General features: G+C 43.0%; 1 protein-coding gene across 3 annotated transcripts in view; it reads right to left on the reverse strand.

The window, feature by feature from the left end:
• Window positions 1-3,940: 3,940 nt before the first annotated feature.
• Window positions 3,941-24,125, reverse strand: part of SLAIN1 (SLAIN motif family member 1) — an 89,611-nt gene continuing 69,426 nt past the window's right edge. For all 3 annotated transcript variants that reach the window (XM_040425329.1, XM_040425327.1, XM_040425330.1), the window contains one exon: window positions 3,941-4,016. In XM_040425329.1, the coding sequence (XP_040281263.1) occupies window positions 3,941-4,016 (76 nt within the window). The remainder of the gene's footprint in view (window positions 4,017-24,125) is intronic.

Genomic DNA, 24,125 nt, shown 5'->3' on the forward strand with positions numbered 1-24,125 from the left:
GTCCCAAAGATAATTTCTTTGCGAAATTCAGCAAAGCAGTCAAAACAAATTTTTGTAAACTTCGCTCATCTCTATACCTCATGATCATATATATCAGTGGCATAATAGGAGTTCTAGATCTACTTGTGTATCCTTATGTAATACAGACAGGCAACACTGTATACTGCTTCTAGGCTCTTGTCTGCATTATGTGAACTGGCACAAGCATAGAGTCTTAATTACCCAGCGCTGCTGTACCTCACCCTGCTTGTGTGAAGGAAAATGTAGGACAAGCAGTCCTGATAACCACAGCCAAACTTTTTTCTGATACATGATGTTGGAGTAGTTATTATTATACTTTTGTGAGTTGAACCCGACTGAGAACGGCGGTTTCATCCGACACACTAATGACAAGGATCAGGTGAAATGAATAGCTATTTAAAGTATATGAGCAGCCATAGAGAGAACATGGGTCACAATCTGCATTTCTAAAGGTACTGTTATCTTTATATGCAAAAGAAGAGATAATAATGCAGGCTATGGAGTAAGCTCATTGTGACGGCCCTGATAAGGAGGAGCAGAGATCAGTAGGAATACCTCTTGACCTGTATAGGTAAACAAATCTACTCCATCAATATTAATATTTAGCATTTTTCTCAATAGTATTGTTGTATTTCCGATGTTGCAAATAGTTTACATTATTGGGGAAGCATTGGGAGCACGCCTATTCATGCAAGTAATGCAGTGATGTCCACGAGAGCTGCAGGTAGCGCTTAGTACCACCACCCCCTAAATTCCCCCGCCATGAAAAAATGTAGGGGTTTAATTTAATCTTTATTTCACTAACGTGGGGAGGGGGGCGGGGGGGAAACTGAAATGTGGAGATGGGAATATATCTTTAACCCCTTGAGTCCTGGAGGACTTATTTTTGTGTTTTTGTTTTTCACTCCCAGCTTTCCGGAGTTAGAACTTTTTTATTTTTCCGTTCACATAGCCATATGAGGCTTGTTTTTTTTGCAGGACAAGTTGTACTTTCGAATAGCACCATTTAGTATTGCATGAGATGTAGTGGAAAGCTGAAGAAAAAAAATTCAGATGGGGTGGAACTGGGGAGAAAAAATAAATAAGCAATTCGCCAGTTTTCCAGGTTTAGATTTTACGGTGTTGAGTCAGTACGATTACAATGATAACATATTTGTATAGTTTTGATTGTGTTTAAATACTGAAATTGGGAAAATGGCCAAATTTAGTAGTTTTCATTGATATCATTTGAATGTGTTCAATTTATTTGGGAAGTGAATCAGCCATTTTGATTATTTTTTTTTCCCCCAATTACGGCATTCATCATACAGGATAAATATATGTATATTTTAATAATTCGGGCATTTTGGGACACAGCGATGCCTATGAGGTTTATTTTTTTTTCTATTTTAATTCTGGGGAAAGAGGAGTGGCCTCCACAGGAACTACAGCTCTGATATTTAAAAGGACAACTTCCTCTGTACATGTACGGCGGCATTAGTTTAATGCCTCTTGCACACAAACATTTTTTTTCCTGGTTCCGTTCCGTTTTTGCGGATTCCATTTGCGGTCCGTATGCGGAACCATTCAATTCAATGGTTTGGCAAAAAAAAAAAAAAATGTACTCCGTATGCATTCAGTTTCCATATTTCCGTTCCGCTGAAAGATAGAACTTGTCCTATTGCCCGCAAATAACGATCGGTGGCTCCATTCAAGTCAATGGGTCCGCAAAAAATACGGAATGCATACGGAAAACATCCATATGTCATCCAATTTTTGCGGATCCATACCCTCTTTGCCCATGTGTATACCGTTAAAATACATTACAGTAAATGACATTAATGATTAAAAATCTAATGTTTCTGTTTGCGATCCGCAAACGGATCACATACGGAAACCATACAGAGATTTTTTGCGGAACTACGGAATGGAAACAAAAAAACTGAACAACGGATCCCTGAAAAACGGACCACAAAATACTGAAAAAGCCATATGGTCGTGTGCAAGATGCCCAAGTTGCAGCAAACCCGCGAGAGTAGGTACCCAATTGCAGTCAGTTTTGACTGCGAGTGCGTTCCGTTGTTCAGTTTTTATCGCGCGGGTGCAATGTGTTTTGCACGCGCGTGATAAAAAACTAACTGTGGTACCCAGACCCGAACTGGTTTGGGTTCAAGGTTGTGTAGATTGTATTAACATGGTTATAAGGGGAAATAATAGCATTCTGAATACAGAATGCATAGTACAATAGGGCTGGAGAGGTTAAAAAAAAAAAGATTTTTTTTTAACTCACCTTAATCCACTTGTTCGCGCAGCCAGCATCTCTTCTGTCTTCATCTGTGAGGAAAAGGACCTGTAGTGACATCACTACGCTCATCACATGGTCATTCACATGATCCATCACCATGGTGATGGATCATGTGATGAGCATAGTGACGTCATTAAAGGTCCTATTGCTCACAGATGAAGACAGAAGAGATGCCGGCTGCGCGAACAAGTGGATTAAGGCGAGTTAAATTATTTTTATTTTATTTTTTTAACCCCTCCATCCCTATTTTACTTAGCATTCTGTATTCAGAATGCTATTATTTTCCCTTATAACAATGTTATAACAGAAAATAATAATGATCGGGTCCCCATCCCGATCGTCACCTAGCAACCGTGCGTGAAAATCGCACCGCATCCGCACTTGCTTGCGGATGCTTGCGATTTTCACGCAACCCCATTCATTTCTATGGGGCCTGCGTTACGTGAAAAACACACAAAGAGGAGCATGCTGCGATTTTCACGCAACGCACAAGTGATGCGTGAAAATCACCGCTCATGTGCACAGCCCCATAGAAATGAATAGGTCCAGATTCAATGCGGGTGCAATGCGTTCACCTCACGCATTGCACCCGCGCGGAAATCTCGCCTGTGTGAAAGGGGCCTAAGGGTTAGAGGGGTTATGTCATGATTGATTTTAAAAAATTTAAATCAGACATAATATAGTGCTATGAAGATTACATTGTTTAAAAGGAGATACAAATATTTCTGTAGCTTTTAATATAAGCTAAACTGTATTATTTAACTAAGCCTCAATGTGAACATACAAAAAAGACAAATGCTCAAAAATATTCTTTATTACTGAAACATTCCAAAACTGCAGTATACATTTGTCAGCTATGAAATCATACTGACTTATTAAAGCATTAGTGCAATTTAATTTTGTAAAACGTCTATCAAAATTTTTTATGTCTTATGTCCATTGAGACATTTGATTTCAGTATTTTGACGGTAAGTAAAACTGTTGTGTATATACGAAAAGCCCACTCCCCGTTGCAGTAGTGCTGCAGAGTAATTCCGATATTAATCAGAAATGATTAAATAATAATAAATTAACATGAAACATAAAAAAAGGAACAAGACATACAGCAGTAATGGTGGTTTGTAGAACATTACAGTGACAACTCTTCTTGACCCTTGTGCTTTGCAACAAAAACATGTTATGCATGTTACTGATAAATCCCATACTATACAATGTGGTAAAAATGTATTTAACAATACTTTATGGCACAAAAGTGAAGCAGCGTCTTGAGAGGTGAGTAATCATTCGATGAGTTATCCCCGCAGGCTGTGGTAACCAGTATTGCAGTGCTTACTTCGGTGTACAAAAACAGGTTAAGTGCATTGATAAGTTGAAAGATACAAAAAGTAAAAAAAAAAAAAAAAGTGGTAAATCATTATTTGCTGATGCATTATACATGTTAATAAATACCGTTATTGTTGTGAAAAGTATATGAGTCCACAGCATATGTTAAAGGAGCTATGTAGTCTTTGATAGCACGCCCACAAAACACATATGTTACAAATATTAAAATGTCAAGAACAGTGTCGTAGGTATGTGTCTTCTTCCCAGCCAGCTGGGATACACATTACTCATAAAATCCGTAGTCGTAACAGCTTAGTAGCAGCCGTCTCTCCAGTTTCCGTCTCGTAGAGTACTCAGTGATGAAAGTGTCTTCGGAGGCTGAATAAAACTGAAAAATAAGAATGGAAGATAAGAAGCAGTGGTATATGAATTGGTATAAATCTTTATAAAAAGGTTCCTAATATAAAACTCACATACCTGCCATTAATATTGCTATTTTGTATCACTTCCTATAACACACTGGGCAAGAATTATCAAACTGGTGTAAAGGGAAATTGGCCTAGTTGCCACAGCGACTAATCAGATTCTACCTTTCATTTTTTAAAGTAGCTCTGAAAAATGAAAGGTGGAATTTGGTTGGCTGCTGTGGGCAACTAAGCCGATTTCCCTTTACACCAGTTTGATAAATCTACCCCGCTAGACTAATATGCCAAATTTATCACAGTGGCCGATGCTGGCTGATAAATCTAATACACCTTTAGACTGTCTAGACCAAGTTTAAACCACTTATTTGCTGACTTAGTTTATACCAAAACATTACAACATTTTGGAACACGGTTTGGCACACAGCACCACATGAAAGTGTCTAAAACACTGTGTGTAGCACAGCATCTATGACATTTTTTTGAGCATATATTATGAAAGAATTGTGACGTATTTTGTAATCTTCAGAGTCTGGATGGGTCACTGAGAAATGTCTGAAAACTGATGTCAGATCCCAAGCAATGGTGGTAATCGTATGTTCTCAGACAATATGCCAGTTTTGTTTACAGAAGACCTGTGAACTATTCTGACATCCATTTTAGCAAATGCTTATACTTATACTCTCAGACCCAATTAGAAAAATAACTCTTAGAACTTGATTTATATATTTGCAGGAGGAGAAATGGTAACTAGTAAAACAGATCTGTCCGGGGAGCTGACAACAGCACTTCTCAGCAGCTATAGTAGAATCCGATGAAAATAAAATTCACCTGGAGACTGGCATGGCTTGGACCGAGTTGGAGCTTCAAAACAAAGCACAAATGATAAGTCTTGCACTGTGATAGGGTTATTGTAGCCTGAAACATGTCAGAGTTAGGGCTCATGCCCACGAACTAAGGGCTCCGTGCCTGTGCTGCTGACTGCAAATTGCTGTCCGCAATGCATGGGCACCGACCTTGGGGCAGCCGCATGCGGATCACAGACCTATTCACTTGAATGGGGTCCGCGATCCGCACCACAAAAAAAGTAGTGCATGCACTACTTTTTTGCAGTGCGGAGGCGTGGCCAGAAACACACCACGGAAGCACTCCGTAGTGCTTCCGTGGGGTACCGATCCGTGCTTCCGCACCGCATCTCCAGATTTGCGGACGCATTCAAGTGTCACACGGCTGGTGACCAGAGTATTGCGGAACCGCCGTATGCGGTCCGCAGCACATGCACGGAGCCCTTACTTGTATTTTACCTCTGCTGTAATAAAGTTCCTGTTTTATGGCGCTATCACAGTGCTGGGCATATCTTTTGCACATTCATTTTGTGTTATATTAATATTTAAAGGGAATCTGTCAGCAGTTCATGGTGTCCTAACTAAGGGCGACAAAGTAGTGACAGATCCCCTTAGCAAAATGCTAAGTCACTTTCTGTAATTACGTGAGCGGTTTTGTTAAAATCTTTTATTAAACGGCTCCAGCACATGCCGATGAGTCCTGAAAATTCATGGGCTCCTGGCTTTCTCTGCACCCTGCTGCCAATTCAGGTGGAAAAAAAAACTGTCAATCAGTGGTGGGGGGTGAAGAAAGTCAGAAGCTCATGAATATCAGGACTCCTTGGCATTTCCTTGAGCTGTTAGAACCAAGCAGCATAAAACTGGTGACCGATTACCTTTAAAATAGCATTTGAGAAATTAAAACCTTTCAAAATAGTACAATGTCAAGACTCAAACAAACATTCTTGTTACTACCATACTGTAGTCTTGGAAGATTCCTTTGTGGCTAACCACCTTCAGCTAGTGGTAATGCTTTCATAGGATCAAGACAAGCATATCAAAAGAGCCAGGATTCAAGAACATTTTGGACAGGTTCCTATTTCTGAGAAAATATTTTTGCTGTGGCTCTTGTGGTTTTGGGTGTTTCTTCAGACAACCTCAGCAAAATCAATGTTTTTATTCCAGTTGGTGTACTTACACGATAATTCTTGTCTTGATACTCAAGGGCTCATGCCTGTATGGCAGACCGTAAACGGCATGTCCGCAATATATGGGCACTGGCAGTGTGTACTCCGTGCTGCTGATGTGGACCTATTGGCTTGAATTGGTCAGCAATCCGCATGATACGACCGAAGATAGGACTTCACATATCTTTTGCAGAGCGGAGGCACAGATCGGAAGGCTTTCGGGCCCGTGCCTCCACACCGCAAAAAGACAGAACATGTTCCATCTTTGGCCATAATTTACAAATCGCAGACCCATTGAAATCAGTGGGTCTGCACCGCAATACAGAGTGCACACCACCGATGCCCGTGCATAGCAGACCGCTATTTGCAGTCCGCAGCACAGGCACGGAGCCAGTACGTTCATGTGCACGACCCCTAAGACTGTAGTCAAATAGATTTATTGCAGAATTTCTGTGACTGAAAATCAGTTCCTTCTAAATGGCATTTTTTCTGCAGCAAACACATGGTTTTGTGCAAGCTCCACCTAGTGGAATGGGAAATAGAAACTTTTGCAACAAATCTGTCCTTTGTGAATTCACCCTAAGGGCTCATTCAGACGGCCGTATGCTGTCCGCAAAAATACTGAATGCTATCCGTTTTTTTGCGGATCCGCAAAAAAACGGATCTGCAAAAAAACGGATAGCATTCAGTATTTTTGCGAACCCATAGACTTCAATGGGGCCATGTCCTGATTTTCACGGACAAGTATAGGACATGTTTCATTTTTTTTGCGGATCCGCAAAAAAACGGATAGCATTCAGTATTTTTGAGGACAGCATACGGCCGTCTGAATGAGCCCTAAAGGGTATGTTTACATAGCCACATTACTATGATGAATATTTAGGAGCGCAGAACATTAGAATTCCACTATTATGTGTTTTTTATTGCACCTTTCCATTTTAAGTGGTTTTTAGTGCAGATTATGACGTGGATTGTTGGTGTCCCATTTAAATTCTGAGAAAATTCAATGCATAATCTGCACCAAGAATGAACATATTGCTTTCTGAATGATAACAAGAGGCTCCACAATTATTTCATGGGAGAAACAAATGCACTAAAAAACATGTCAGACACGTCAGGAGAGGCGAGAGATTCTACCAGGCACCTAAAGATTTGTTTGCTTTTTTTATGAACTGTAATACATTTTTAAATATACAACAAAAGGAAAACAAATAGGCGGCACTCACCAAAAAGTGGTTTTCTTTATTCCAAAACATCATAAAACATCACCGATGCAGGCATGGGGCGTACAAACATAGCAAAGGCAAGTGACTCGTGGCGATGGCCGCTTCGCGCCTCAGAGCTTCCTCATGCCTGCATCGGTGATGTTTTATGACATTTTGGAATAAAGAAAACCACTTTTTGGTGGGTGCCACCTATTTGTTTTTCTTTTGTTGTATATTTAAAAAAGCTTGGAGGCAGAGCACCGTCTTGAATGGTGAGAAAGACCTAATCTTGGAGGCTTGATTAAAGAGTGGAATTTAGTCACTGCCACCCCGTCTGCACCCTTGGAATATTTTTAATGTAATACATTTTTGACTAAAGCTTCTTAATATTGCCAAAGTTTCAATACAACTAACAGCATGAAAATGAGCAGTAACTGGGGCGGACACACTAAGGTACATGTGCATCCTCTTGTGCACGGGTCTGCAGGTAAGGGGAGCAATTCCTACCTTAAATATATAGTGGTTCCTAATGTCTACTAGATCATATGTAAGGAGCTAGGCTTCTTTCTATACAAGTTTCAGGTCAATTTGTACAGTGGTGAAGGGTTTTCTGAATTTCTATGTAGGTGGTGTCTAAGGCTACTTTCACACTTGCGGCAGAGTGATCCGGCAAGCAGTTCCGTCGCCGGAAAAATGCCAATTGATGGCATTTGTAAGACTGATCAGGATCCTGATCAGTCTTAAAAATGCCTGATCAGTTAGAAAAATGCATTGAAATGTTGGATCCGTCTTTCCGGTGTCATCAGGCAAAACGGATCCGGCATTTATTTTATTCCCCTTTTTTCGGTCTGGCATTCGCAGACTGGAAGGATGGATCTAGCATTCCGGTATTTTGAATGCCTTTCAGGCAAGTCTTCAGTTTTTTGGGCCGGAGATAAAACCGTAGCATGCTGCAGTTTTATCTTTTGCCTGATCAGTTAAAATGACTGAACTGAAGACCTCCTGAACGGATTACTCTCCATTCACAATGCATGGGGATATACCTGATCAGTTCTTTTCCGGCATTGAGCCCTTTTGACTGAACTCAGTGCCGGAAAAGAAAAACGCTAGTGGGAAAGTACCCCAACACTGGGTAATCTAATGTTTCACTCTGGTAGGCAGCTATGACATCACAAATATCTTTTAGCAGGCAAGTTGCTGTGATATTATCAGTTGGTTTCAGTCAAGTAACCTGCTGCGACATCACCAGTGGGTTTAAGTCTATTAAGCCTCTATAACTTCACAACGGTTTATGTCTGGAAAAGCTACATTCACACCTACGCAGGTAAATCAACATGGCTGAAACAATTGTGATATAGAAGCTAAGGCTAGTTTCACACTTGCGGCAGGACGGATCCGACATGCTGTTCACCATGTCGGATCCGTCCTGCGGCTATTTCGCCGTGCCCCCGGTCCGCCGCTCCGTCCCCATTGACTATAATGGGGACGGGGGCGGAGTTCCGGCGCAGCACGGCGGTGCACGGAGAAAGCCGCCGGACTAAAAAACCTGACATGCAGTAATTTTAGTCCGGCGGCTTTCGCCGTGCACCGCCGTGCTGCGCCGGAGCTCCGCCCCCGTCCTCATTATAGTCAATGGGGACGGAGCGGCGGCCCGGGGGCACGGCGAAATAGCCGCAGGACGGATCCGACATAGTGAACAGCATGTCGGATCCGTCCTGCCGCAAGTGTGAAACTAGCCTAAGACCATGTTCACATCTCTGGCAGGTAAATCTAGTAGTTTGTTCCGGCAGAAGGACAGACTTCCTAGTTATCGTATTCAGCATAGCTGGACACTGCTGGATCCCTCATGGCAACAATTGGATCCAGTGGGCTTTCCGGCATGAATGCCGGATGTAGGAGTATTTGTCCAGCAGAAAGCTGGCATTTACGCCGGAAACCCACAGGTTCTCCATTATAGTCAATGGGGATCTGGTGGTGTCCGGCTATGCCCAATACGATAACTCCAGTAGTCTGTTCTTCTGCCAGAACAAACCGCCAAAGATGTAAAAGTAGCCTTAGATGATATGATATCACAATTGTGTTTCAGCCAGGTTGAGTAAGGTGCTGTAACAGTAAACAGGGTTTTCAGTCATGTAAACTACTTTCAAATTTTGAGACATCACAAGTGAAGTAAACTCATGTGACAAATTTACATCCATCAGGAAAGTGGCTGTGACCTCACAAGTGAGTTTTCATAATGTATATGGCTGTGACACCACAAGTGGATTTCAGTCAGACAAGATGCTTGGACATTACAGTTGTGTTCCCTGTGGGCTTCTGTCAGAGAGAAGATACTCAAATAGGAAAAGGGAAGAACAGTGCACTACATCAGAGACTTCTATTAAAAAGAGTTTATTAATATCAGAGACGCATAGCCTGTCCCCTTTCTATTTGTTTTATTAATTTTAATAAACACCTTTTAATAGAAGTCGACAATGCAGCACCCCCTGTTCTTCCCTCTTTGAGCATCTCCACTCTGATCTTGTTTCCGGCCTTCTATGGACACCTCCGATGGGTGAAAGCCACAGCCTGCGTTTCTTCTACCTTCACACTTTATACTGGTGTTTTGCCTGGTTTTGCACAACACCATCCAGTAATGAGTTCATCATTGCAGTGGTCCATCTCACATCTATGATAGTATCACACTAGGGAGTGCCCCTTGTTGCTCTTATTTTACCGTCAGCTTCTATGACACCACAAGTGACAGAAAATGCCGGGCTTCAGACAGGTAACATGATAGGACATTACATTTGTTAAGCTGTGGTGATAGTACAGCTGGTGTTATTCATGTAAGCTACTGTGATATTTGAAAAGTGCTTTCATCATACACTGACATCATAACACTCTTTTTGTCAGGTAAGCTACAGAGACCTTACACCTAGCTTCAGCCCAATAAGCTCAGGGGGAAACAGATAATAAATTACACCTGAAAATCAAGAAGCCTATAGACTGTTCTTGCGAGAGTACTCGGTTGCTGGCATCCACCCTTGAGCAGTAAATTTAAGGCTTACTTTCACACTCGCGGTGAGCTTTTCTGCCAGGCTGCAGTGGTTTTGTCCAGCCGCCTCTTGGCATGTTTGCCATGCTGCGGCCGGTCCCCATTATAGTGAATGGGGTCGGGCTGACTTTCGGCTGCACACGTGTGCAAACGGTAGTACGGATCTGGCAGGCTGTTCCAATGCCGGAACAGCCTGCCGGAAAAGCTTACAGCGAGTGTGAAAGTAGCCCAAGTTCCTTCAGAGATGATAATAGATGATGTGGGAACCTCAGCTATGATCCCTGAGGGAACTTAAACTCCATTTATGGTCACTAGTGGCAAGTTTTCACTCATAACGGTCTCTCTTAAAAGAGTAAACCTGCTTCGGCATTTCAACCCCTATTCAGATGGTCTTTTGTATCAAGATAGTTTCTTTATTCATAAAAAAAATTGTGTATGCATATAAAACAATGCGTTTCGGGGATTTTAGACCCCCTTTATCAACCTGATGAAGGGGGTCTAAAATCCCCAAAACGCATTGTCTTATATGCATACACAATTTTTTATGAATAAAGAAACTATCTTGATACGAAAGACAGTCTGAATTGGGGTTGAAGCGCCGAAGCACGTTTACTTCTTTACTGGAACCATCTTTCTGAAGGGACTGGACACCCCTCCTGGAAGTTTCTTATCCTGCGGCGGCATACACCTAAAGGACAGTCCTCTATACAACAAGCCTACATTAGAGTTGTGCCTATACGAGCACAACCACATAAGGTGAGCCTCCAAGTGCACATTATTTTATTGCCACTTAAATTGAACGTACTACTCTATTGTGCGCTTTGAGCCATAGGCACGTCTATCTCTTTGAAGCTCTCTCTTAAAAGAGGTTGTCCAATGGGATCAGGATATTGTTTTTTTCTTTAGAAAGGGGGCAAAATTGTTTAAAAAAATAATAAAAAGTAGCATTACTCCCCTCACTGCAATGCTAACTGGGCCCTTGCTGGTCTCCGTTTACTGGTGGCAGCTCATTACAAAGGAAACTGCAGGAGATGCCTGTGTGAAGCCAGGGACAAGGAAGTTGAGGACCCAGTAAGAATATTAAAATTTTTTGCAGTATATCTCCTGAGAAAAAGATGCTTCGTTCTCTTATCAGACTCATCTCCCCTCCTCTTCACTAACTCTCAATTCATTGCACAAATTGGCTGCTTGCTCACTAAAGGATCAGATTACATATACAGTCAGGTCCATAAATATTGGGACATCAACACAATGCTAACATTTTTAGCTATATACATCACCACAATGGATTTGAAATGAAACAAACAAGATGTGCTTTAACTGCAGACTGTGAGCTTTAATTTGAGGGTTGTAATGTCTCGACTGCGTGTTGCTTTAGGTACACAGCTTAACATCAAGTATAAACCGAATCCCAATGAAAGATGCGCTGGTTTACTGAACTGATGCAATCTTTACTGAGATATAATGAACAGGAATGCGTACAATAGTGTTCATATATTATGAGATGATATGTGAGGTAAAAAGGCTTTGGTGTTCATCAGGTTTGCAATCTGTAATAGCTTTAAGATGTCCTGTGGATCTGGTCACCACAGTAACTAGAGCTGGACTGAACAGGATATGTCCCAGCAAGCCCTAGTGGTACAGAGAAGACCCGCCTCTAGGCTTCAAGAAAATGGAGGGTCTTAAAGAAACAGACACTGCTGAGTGCCAAGCATGTAATATACATTGCAAAGGCAGCACACTCCCCACCTGGCGTACCTTTTGTTATGCCACTAACCTTTGGACAGAAGTAAAACTACTTCAGAAATTGGCCTAGCATACACCTTGGGAATGCCATGTCTAACAATTCTAACTTCAACCTTTCTAACTCTAGCATCACTACTAGGATCAGTCCCCACAATGAGTCCAATAGGCCATTCGTTCCTATGGGCCTGAGTGTCTTTTAATAAGACAATGTCTCCAACTTGTAAGTTGGGTTTGTCATCTTGCCATTTCTTGCGTGGCTGGAGTGTCACCAGGTATTCCTGTCTCCACCTCTTCCAGAAAATGTCCGCAAGGCTTTGAACTTGTCTCCATTGCTTGGTATACAAGTCCTTGAGGTCAAAGTCTCCTGTGGGAGCTGTCACTGGTTCCATCTTCTGGGTCAGCAGCATTGCGGGTGTCAAGACTGATGGCATCTCCGGATCTGTAGACACTGGAACCAAAGGTCTGGCGTTCATAATGGCCATGACTTCAGCCATTAGTGTAGTCAAAGCTTCATGAGTGAGGCGAGTAGACCCAACCTTCAGGAGCATGGCATCCAGAATACGACGAGCTACTCCAATCATCCTCTCCCAGGCTCCTCCCATATGCAATGCGTGTGGAGGATTAAAAGTCCAAGTGCATCCTTGATCTTGAAGATAGTATCTTACCAGAAGAAGAGCGATGTGATGATTCTTAGGTATGATGAAGGGATGTCTCTTTTGGATAGTCATATCCGCTGCCGACAAACGACCTCCAATTCTTAGTACTCCGTCTTCGTCGAGGATAGGGTTCAACTTCTTGGGCGAACTGTGTCGAGAAATCTCTTCCTTTTTCAGAAGGCTTTGAATTTCTTCTTTAAAGACTTCCTGCTGGACGCATTTGATGATCGCGACCTTGGCTTGTCCAAGATGGTCGTTGCTACGCTGATCAGTATTAGTAGCTCTGCAGGAGTATCTGGCTAGACAAATAAGTTTTCCGATTGCACGGGTCAGCGACTTCCAACTGGAAAACCTTTCAAATCTATGGGTGCCTAGACTGTCTCTGGTAACTAAAGTCTTGCAAACTGCAACTTGAGGTCTTACCTCTTTGTCTTGATCTGGTTCTATGAGCTGAAAGGTCTCTACCTGAGTAGTCTCTTTGGTTTCTGGCTTACCAAGAAACGATGGACCTACGAACCAATTAGTTTGCTTGAGTACAGCGGCTGACACCAATCTTGTCCCATGATCCGCTGGGTTCTTGTCCGTGCTGATGTGATGCCACTGATCTGGACTTGTAGACTTTGATACGTGTCACTCTGTTGGTCACGTATGTGTAAAATCTATTTGAAGCGTTGTGAATATATCCTAACACAATCTTGCTGTCCGTATAAAAGTTCACTGCATGGATCTCAATGTCCAGTTCAGTCGTAATCATGTCTGCCATCTCTACCGCTAAGACAGCAGCACAAAGTTCTAGACGTGGGACAGTGTGAGCAGGTCTGGGAGCTAGTTTAGATTTTCCCATGATGAACCCAACATGGCTTCGTCCCTCAGTGTCTATTACCCTAAGGTAAGTTACAGCTGCGATAGCCATAGTGGAAGCGTCAGAGAATACGCATAATTCTCTCCTCTTTGTAGCAGACAAGGAAACAAATACGTACGGTCTTGGAATGTTGAGTTGTTCAAGCTCTAACAATGAGTCTTTCCACAACTTTCACTGCATTTGCTTCTCTTCAGGAAGAAGTACGTCCCAGTCAATTTGTTCCTGCTCAGTAGTGATCTGTCTCAAAAGAGCTTTGCCTTGCATGATGATGGGTGCTACGAATCCCAGGGGGTCATAAAGACTGTTGACTGTAGATAGGACACCTCTTTTTGTGAATGGTTTCTCTTCTCTGGAGACCCTGAAGGTGAAACTGTCAGTCTTTAGGTCCCAACTAAGCCCAAGACTTCTTTGCAAGGGTGGTGATTCTGTTCCTAGATCTAAGTCTTTGAGGTCTTTAGCACGGTCTTCCATTGGAAATGCTTCCATGACTCTGTAGCTGTTGGAAGCTACCTTGTTCAATCTTATGTTGGATTCTGCCAACATTTCTTTTGTACTTTTCAGGATGTTAATAGCTTCTTCGTTGCTGGAGAAAGAAGCAAGTCCATCATCCACGTAGAAGTTCTTCATGACGAACTGTTTGGCTTCTTGACCATGTCTTTCACCTTGCTGTGCTGCTCATTTCAGGTTGTAGATAGCTACAGCTGGGGAAGGGCTGTTTCCAAACACATGTACCTTCATCCTATACTCTGTGATGTCTTTGTTAAAGTCATTGTCTGCATACCACAGGAACCTTAAGTAGTCTCTGTGATCTTCTCGAACGAAGAAACAGTAGAACATCTGTTGTACATCTGCTGTTACTGCTACAAGTTCTTTTCTGAACCTGATGAGTACTCCAAGGAGTGTGTTGTTCAGGTCAGGTCCGCTGAGAAGGACGTCATTTAGTGAGATGCCTTCGTGTTTCGCACTAGAGTCAAATACTACACGTATCTGACCTGGTTTCTGAGGATGATACACCCCAAATATTGGTAAGTACCAGTGTTCTTGGTTTTCTTGTAGTGGTGGTGCCCTTTCTGCCTGCTCGTTGTCAAAAATCTTTTGCATGAAGGCTTGGAAGTGTTTCTTCATATTTGGCTTTCTTTGTAGAGTGCGCTGCAACAAACTGAAGAGTTTCTCTGCTTGTACCCTGTTGTCAGGAAGGCGATGGCGTGGTGACCGGAAGGGTAGAGGGGCTACCCAGCTGCCTGACTTGTCTCTGTAGACTTCTCTGTCCATGATCTCGAGGAAGAGGGTATCTTCTACCGAGGGTGCTGGCTTGTCGTCGTCTCGTGTTCTTTCAAACACCTTACAACCCAGTTCATCTGTATTTCCAGTTGAGGCTAAGTCTTCCATGCACCTCTGGATACTCCGATGATGTGTTGGGTTATCTAATCTCTCTTTAATGTGTAGACTGTTGGTACATGGGCAAAGACAAGATGTACGACCCTTCTGCAACAGATGTGTTCTGTAGACATTTACCTTTGCTGGTTTGTGCAGTCCGTCTAGACATACTTCTCCAACGATGACCCATCCGAGATCAAGGCGCTGTGCAAATGGTGCATTGTGTGGCCCATTGTACTGTTCTCTGACTTTGTGCACTCTGAGAATATCTCTCCCAAGTAGAAGGGTGATTGCAGCATCTGGATCTAGTGCTGGTATTTGGTCTGCTATTCGCACCAGATGAGGGTGATGACGAGCAACTTCAGGTGTGGGAATCTCTGACCTGTCGTCTGGTATCTCATCACATTCTATGAGGGTAGGTAGAGTCACCTTTGTCTTTCCATCTAATGACTCGATGATGTAGTTATTTGCTCTTCTCCCTATTGTCTCTACAACTCCAGAACAAGTCTTCAAGGTGTATGGAGTTGGACTTCCTTGGTCATCGAAGAGGTCAAAGAATTCTGTTTTTGCCAGAGATCTGTTACTCTGTTCATCCATGACTGTGTACATCTTGATTGCTTTTTCTCTGAAACCTGCTGGATACACCTTGACTAAGCATATCTTGGAGCATGATCTTGAGCGGCCCTGCTCTGTACAGATCTCAGTGCACTTTGAGGTTACTGCTGGCGTTGTACTCTCGCCTTGCTCCCCACCATGATCTTCTTGAGTTGCCTGAACTTCTTGGTTCCATGGTGGTGGTCCCGGGTGTAGTGTTGACAAGTGTTTGTCACTGTTACACTCTGCGCATTGTATTGTTTTTGTACAGTCTTTTGCAAGATGCTGAATTGAAGCGCAGCATCTGAAACAAATGCGATTGTCTTTAAGATAAGCTTTGCGCTCTTCTAATGTCTTACTTCTGAAACTGCGACATTTTCTTAGTGGATGAGGCTTGTTGTGGATAGGACATATTTTATCTGGCTCCTCAACTTTCTTCCTTGTGTTGTCTTCCTGATTGGCTGCAGATTCAGGCGGAACTTCTGTCTTCCTTACAGAAACTGTTGCTCTGCGTTCTTTGTAAAGCCCTGGAGGTTTCTGCTCTACCTTTGGGAAGCTTGCCGTTCTCTTGTTCAGGAAAGCAAAGCTTGGGTCATTGCGTATTTCAGCTTGGTCTTCTATGAATTCAGCGAAGAAGGCGAACGGTGGAAATGCAACTCGATGATCTTTCTTGTATCTTGAAGCTTGAGCTACCCACCTTTCTTGCAAGTTGTAAGGAAGTTTCTCAATTATGGGCTCAACTCCACGTGCTGTATCCAGATATGAGAGACCTGGCAGATATCCACTAGACTTAGCGGCTTCTATTTCTAAGAGTAGGTCTCCCAAACCTCTCAGCTTTTGATAATCCTTATTTGTTATTCTTGGATAGTTTTCTATCCTTTTCAGAAGAGCATCCTCGATCACTTCAGGTAATCCATAGCATTGTTCTAGTCTCCGCCACACCATTGCAAGTCCTGCTGCTGCGTCATGAACATGTACTGATCTGATCCTTTGGGCTTGCTCAGTGGACTTTGGTCCTAGCCATCTGACAAGCTGGTCAAGCATTCCTTTCTCTGTCAGATTTAAGTCTTGGGTACCGCTCAGGAAAGATGACCTCCAGGCCCAGTAGTTTTCTGGACGGTCATCGAATTTCGTGAGACCAGCGCCCACTATCTCACGGTGCATCAGGAATTTTGCCACTTCTATAGCACTTGTTGCGTCTGGCGAATACTTCTCAGATGTAAACTCAGGGTATGACTGCGGCTGGTAAGGCTGATGAGGCGCTTGACTGAATCCACTTTGTTTAGGTGGTTGTTCTCGTCTGTTGTAAGTCTTTCTGCTATAATCCAGACTTGTATTTGCTTGAGGAGGGAGTACGCAAGCATCCGTTTGCACTCTTGGAGGGTTGGCAGATTGGTCTCTGAGCATGCGACCACTTGACTTCCTACACTGAGATTCTGATTTAGTCTTGCAATGTTGCGTAGTATCAAAGTTGCTTATTGCTGGTGGAGTCAATGAAGACCTAGGTGCATCATTGGACTGCTGGTCGATGTACATGGTTGCTTGTGACTGTACGTACTCACGGGTGCGTTGGATTGCGCTGCGGGATGACATCTGGTTTTCTATGCCATCAAACTGAGCTTCAGCAGCCCTTGTGAAAACTTCTGCCTCGGCTAAGGCTGCTGCCGCGTTTTTCTGCTGTTTGAGTAAGTGTAAAGATGCTTCCACTTCTGCTTTCTTTTTAAGTGCTTCAGATTCACTTTTTGCTTGCTCTCTCATCAATTCAGCTTCCTGCTCCGCATAAGAAGCCATGGCGCAGGCTGCCTCTGCTTTTGCTCTTGCCTTAGTCGCTTTGTCGCTAGCCGATGACCGACTGGTGATGCTTGAACGTCTAGAACTAGTACTCTTAGATCTTGCTGAACCGGCGCTAGCTGAAGTCAGATTTGTTTGACTGGATGCTCTAGACAGTGTTGTGCATCTAGACTTGATTCTTGGCAAGTTGTGTGTGTCATCCTCCTTATAGGAGCCTTGAGGGTTAACTGTCAGAGTGTTGTTCTCTGTGTTCTGCATCTTGATTTAGCTGGCAGCGTGGATAATGATGATGACTGGACACAGGCAGTATCAGTGTTGTAGTGAGTGAGAGAAATTACTTTCACTTTAGTTTCACTCCACGTGGCTGAAAGGAGTTATTAGTCCTTTTACTGCGGAGGACGATTCAAAGCTGTTTAACTGCTTCTGACAACGTTTTAAAGCCTTTTTACTGTAATGTCTCGACTGCGTGTTGCTTTAGGTACACAGCTTAACATCAAGTATAAACCGAATCCCAATGAAAGATGCGCTGGTTTACTGAACTGATGCAATCTTTACTGAGATATAATGAACAGGAATGCGTACAATAGTGTTCATATAATATGAGATGATATGTGAGGTAAAAAGGCTTTGGTGTTCATCAGGTTTGCAATCTGTAATAGCTTTAAGATGTCCAGTGGATCTGGTCACCACAGTAACTAGAGCTGGACTGAACAGGATATGTCCCAGCAAGCCCTAGTGGTACAGAGAAGACCCGCCGCTAGGCTTCAAGAAAATGGAGGGTCTTAAAGAAACAGACACTGCTGAGTGCCAAGCATGTAATATACATTGCAAAGGCAGCACAAGGGTATTTACATCCAAATCAGGTGAACGGTGTAGGAATTACAAGAGTTTGCATATGTGCCTCCCACTTGTTATGGGACCAAAAGTAATGGAACAGAATAATAATCATAACTCAAACTTTCACTTTTTAATACTTGGTTGCAAATCCTTTGTAGTCAATTACAGCCTGAAGTCTGGAACGCATAGACATCACCAGACGCTGGGTTTCATCCCTGGTGATGCTCTGCCAGGCCTCTACTGCAACTGTCTTCAGTTCCTGCTTGTTCTTGGGACATTTTACCTTCAGTTTTGTCTTCAGCAAGTGAAATGCATGCTCAATCGGATTCAGGTCAGGTGATTGACTTGGCCATTGCAGAACATTCCACTTCTTTCCCTTAAAAAACTCTTTGGTTGCTTCTGCAGTATGCTTTGGGTCATTGTCCATCTGCACTGTGAAGCGCCGTCCAATGAGTTCTGAAGCATTTGGCTGAATATGAGCAGATAATATTGCCCGAAACACTTCCGAATTCATCCTGCACCTTTTGTCAGCAGTCACAACATCAATAAATACAAGAGAACCAGTTCCATTGGCAGCCATACATGCCCCGCCATGACACTACCACCACCATGCTTCACTGATGAGGTGGTATGCTTAGAATCATGAGCAGTTCCTTTCCTTCTCCATACTCTTCTCTTCCCATCACTCTGGTACAAGTTGATCTTGGTCTCATCTGTCCATAGGATGTTGTTCCAGAGCTGTGAAGGCTTTTTTAGATGTCATTTGGCAAACTCTAATCTGGCCTTCCTGTTTTTGAGGCTCACCAATCGTTTACATCTTGTGGTGAACCCTCTGTATTCACTCTGGTGAAGTCTTCTCTTGATTGTTGACTTTGACACACATACACCTACCTCCTGGAGAGTGTTCTTGATCTGGCCAACTGTTGTGAAGGGTGTTTTCTTCACCAGGAAAATAATTTTTCGGTCATTCACCACAGTTGTTTTCCGTGGTCTTCCGGGTCTTTTGGTGTTGCTGAGCTCACCAGTGCGTTCCTTCTTTTTAAGAATGTTCCAAACTGTTGTTTTGGCCAGGCCTAATGTTTTTGCTATCTCTCTGATGGGTTTGGTGTGTTTTTTCAGCCTAATGATGGCTTGCTTCACTGATAGAGACAGCTCTTTGGATCTCATCTTGAGAGTTGACAGCAACAGATTCCAAATGCAAATAGCAGACTGGAAATGACCTCTGGACCTTTTATCTGCTCATTGTAATTAGGATAATGAGGGAATAACACACACCTGGCCATGGAACAGCTGAGAAGCCAATTGTCCCATTACTTTTGGTCCCTTAGCAAGTGGGAGGCACATATGCAAACTGTTGTAATTCCTACACCGTTCACCTGATTTGGATGTAAATACCCTCAAATAAAAGCTAACAGTCTGCAGGTAAAGCACATCTTGTTCGTTTCATTTCAAATCCATTGTGGTGGTGTATAGAGCCAAAAATGTTAGAATTGTGTCCATGTCCCAATATTTATGGACCTGACTAAGTCTATGGAGAAGGGAGGGGCTGCTGAAAGGCAAAGACACTGACAAAAAAAAAAAGAGACAGTCATTTACGGTCTTAATATAACTGCTGGATTCACACCTGAACTGCTCAGCACTGCTGTGTAATGTTCTCCATAATTGTGCTACTTTTAAGAGTGTGCCATATAGAGTGTCTTTTCTGTTTATCCATGTCCTGTGTATGGACAGAAATGAAACCAGCTAGTCTCTGCCCACCAGCTCAGAAAAGAACTGTGAATAGACTGATTGAACAGTAAAAAAACTGGTAAAAATGTCAGATACAAATATAAATGCCAGAAATAGTGTTATTCCTCATCTACACTTGAAAAGACAGTTACACTTTAAAGATCTGTAATAGAGATGAGTGAACGTCTTGAAATTAGTTTTGTGCCCAATTTGTTGAATTTTTCTAAAAAAAATGATTCATGTCCGAATCAATTCTACATGAATCAAAAGTTGCTCAAATTTGCCCGATTTTGTATATGACACACTGAGGTCTCCTAGGACTTTGTTTTATAACTTTTAATTATTCTTAAAAAAAATGTAAAAAAAAATTCAAATTTTTGCTCTCTCTCACCACCTTCCCCCTTTTAAGCTCTTGAACATAATGATGGCAACAGCAAATAATGTCACAGTCACACTGACATATATAGCTATGGGTAAACGCAAGGGTTGACACTGTTAAAAACACGCGCTGTTGCATATGTTATGATTTTTCATATTAGAAAACTTCCAAAAATTGTCCTTTATCATGGGCAGATAGCGTTCTAGTGTAAAAAAAAAAAAAAAAATGTAGCTTGCTGGGACCAAGCGTCCAAAAATGATGCCTTATTCACACATCAGTGTTTTGATCTGTGATTTCCAAAACCAGAATTGGAGACCAGTGATAAGGTGTAAGAGAAAGATCAACACCTATTCTTTGTTTAGAGCCGCACCTAGTTTTGGCTCAAAATTACTGATGGAAATCACTGACTGTGTGAATAAGGCACTGTAGATCCCTGCCCCTGTTTATAAAGACACACATTAATGGCATGAGAAGCAGTGGCTTGTTCTGCACAAACATCCAAAAATTATGCCTTAAAGGGGTTCTGCACTTTGTTTTAACTGATGATCTATCCTCTGGATAGATCATCAGCTTCTGATCGGCGGGGGTCCGACACCCGGGACCCCCGCCGATCAGCTGTTTGAGAAGGCAGCGGCGCTCCAGCATAGAAACATAGAATGTGTCGGCAGATAAGAACCATTTGGCCCATCTAGTCTGCCCAATATACTGAATACTATGGATAGCCCCCGGCCCTATCTTATATGAAGGATAGCCTTATGCCTATCCCATGCATGCTTAAACCCCTTCACTGTATTTGCAGCTACCACTTCTGCAGGAAGGCTATTCCATGCATCCACTACTCTCTCAGTAAAGTAATACTTCCTTATATTACTTTTAAACCTTTGCCCCTCTAATTTAAAACTGTGTCCTCTTGTGGTAGTTTTTCTTCTTTTAAATATGCTCTCTTCCTTTACCGAGTTGATTCCCTTTATGTATTTAAAAGTTTCTATCATATCCCCTCTGTCTCTTCTTTCTTCCAAGCTATACATATTAAGGTCCTTTAACCTTTCCTGGTAAGTTTTATCCTGCAATCCATGTACTAGTTTAGTAGCTCTTCTCTGAACTCTCTCTAGAGTATCTATATCCTTCTGGAGATATGGCCTCCAGTACTGCGCACAATACTCCAAGTGAGGTCTCACCAGTGTTCTGTACAGCGGCATAAGCACTTCACTCTTTCTACTGCTTATACCTCTCCCTATACATCCAAGCATTCTGCTGGCATTTCGTGCTGCTCTATTACATTGTCTTCCCACCTTTAAGTCTTCTGAAATAATTACTCCTAAATCCCTTTCCTCAGATACTGAGGTCAGGACTGTGTCAAATATTCTATATTCTGCCCTTGGGTTTTTACGCCCCAGGTGCATTATCTTGCACTTATCCACATTAAATTTCAGTTTCCAGAGTTCTGACCATTCTTCTAGTTTTCCTAAATCCTTTTCCATTTGGCGTTTCCCTCCAGGAACATCAACCCTGTTACATATCTTTGTGTCATCAGCAAAAAGACAAACCTTACCAGCGAGGCCTTTTGCAATATCACTTATGAAGATATTAAACAAAATCGGTCCCAGTACAGATCCCTGTGGAACCCCACTGGTAACATGACCTTGTTTTGAATGTTCTCCATTGACTACAACCCCCTGTTGTCTGTCACTCAGCCACTGCCTAATCCACTCAACAATATGGGAGTCCATGCTCAATGACTGCAGTTTATTGATAAGTCTTCTATGTGGGACAGCGCCGCGGCCTTATCACTGTTTACCGCCGGCCCACTGACGTCACGACTAGTATCAACTAGCGTGGGCGGGGCTAAGCTCTGTTCACTTGAATGGAGTTTAGACCTGCCCACGCTAGTTGATACTAGTCGTGACGTCAGTGGGAGGGCGGTAAACAGTGAGAAGGCCGCGCCGCTGCCTTCTTAAACAGCTGATCGGCGGGGGTCCCGGGTGTCGGACCCCCGCCGATCAGTAGCTGTTGATCTATCCAGAGGATAGATAATCAGTTAAAACAAAGTGCAGAACCCCTTTAACTGGGCAAAACGCCTGCCTGTATTTATACATGCTCAAGTGTTGTGAAGAAAGTGACATGTTCTGAATGAGCCTGGAGAAAATGTCCCTTTTAATTAGGAGCAGCATGAGTGTGGATGTGGAAAGAGTAGTGTAATAGTGGCACGTGGCCGCAATAATAGTGACACCAGTGGCAGCACTGCATGGAACAGACAACATAATAGATGTGTGTGCGGCTGTTTAGGGGCACTAGTGATGGATGTATAGCCGTAATGGTAGTGGTAATATGAGGATTAGCAAGGGTAAGCAGCAGCTGTGGTGGTGGCAGCAGCAGCAGCCGCCGCCTTACAATATGAAGCAGGATGGTAGGCAGGCCTACAGTGGCAGCAGCAGCACCAGCCATATCGTAAGGAACATGATGGCAGGCTGGCAGACAGACAGTGGCATGATGGGGCACCGTCAGCAAGGGCGGGTCTATTCATCAGCCTTAGCCGGAGGTGTGTGATAATCCTCACTGATCCATGCCTCGTTCATTTTGACAAAAGTGATCTTTTGTACACTGGGTGAGGACAACTTTGTTCGTTTGGATGTCATGATGCCACCATGGACAAGACAGTAGAGAGAGCAAACTGGTTCAGTTCCAGCCACTGTTCCAATCTGCCTCTCCAAGAGGTCCATGGCATATGGTCAGGGGCGGATTAAATGCATGATAGGCCCGGGGCTGTCTACCCAACTTGGGCCCCTCCCTCTATTTTAGTTTAGTTTGTTTTTTTTGTATGAAGAGGCTGCGGTGCTTCATGAGCGCCACAGTCTCTTCCTAGGCCATATGACATCTTCAGACAAAAAAAAAATACCCCAAATTGGGTCCTAAACTGAAAAATTTGGTCGCCAAATTTAAAATACATATAATTATAATAAAAAAGACATGGAGGAGAATACAGCACCACATACCTCTTACATCCAGTGACATCTCCTGTCATGTAGACCTTCTCTTTCCTCTTCTCCTCCATTTGACCCAGACCACCATGGCAAATTCTTTCAGCCGCATCTCGTCTCTACAGTTTGTAACACAGACACGTTAGATTTCTAAATTTTTCCATCAACCTCCTCATCCTGGTGTCCCCACAGTGTCATCCTGCTGCCACCCCCAATACTGTGCCCGTTTTGCTCCCCAATGTCCAAGGTACTATACTGCTGAAAAAATTGTGACCCTAATAGACATAATTAGAGTCATTCATCAAACTGGTGTAAAGTAGAACTGGATTTCCAAAAGAGCTGTCAAATATGAAAGGTGAGATCTGATTGGCTGCTATGGGCAATTAAGCCAGTTCTGCTTTACACCAGTTTGATAAATTACCCCAAATGTTCCTATAGTGTCCCCTAGAGTGCCCCCAGTAATAATACCACCCTCTATTGTGCTCCAGGCAATAATCCCTGTATAGTGTCCCCAAAAATAATAGAATTGCCCCTACAGTGCCTCCCCAAGAGCAACACCCCCATATAGTAATTTCCACCACACTGCCCCATATAGTAATCCCCCCATAGTAATTTGCCCCCACAAAGTAATTTCCCCCAAACTGCCCCATGTAGTAGTTTTCCCCCACACAGTAATTTCCCCTACATAGTAATTTCCCCCACACAGCAATTACCCCACACTGTCCCCACATAGCATTTACCCCACACTGTCCCCACATAGCAATTACCCCACACTGTCCCCACATAGCAATTACCCCACACTGTCCCCACATAGCAATTTCCCCCACACTGTCCCCACATAGCAATTTCCCCCACACTGCCCCACATAGTAATT

This window comes from Bufo bufo, chromosome 3 (genome assembly GCF_905171765.1).
Source record: "Bufo bufo chromosome 3, aBufBuf1.1, whole genome shotgun sequence".
Lineage (NCBI taxonomy): Eukaryota > Metazoa > Chordata > Amphibia > Anura > Bufonidae > Bufo > Bufo bufo.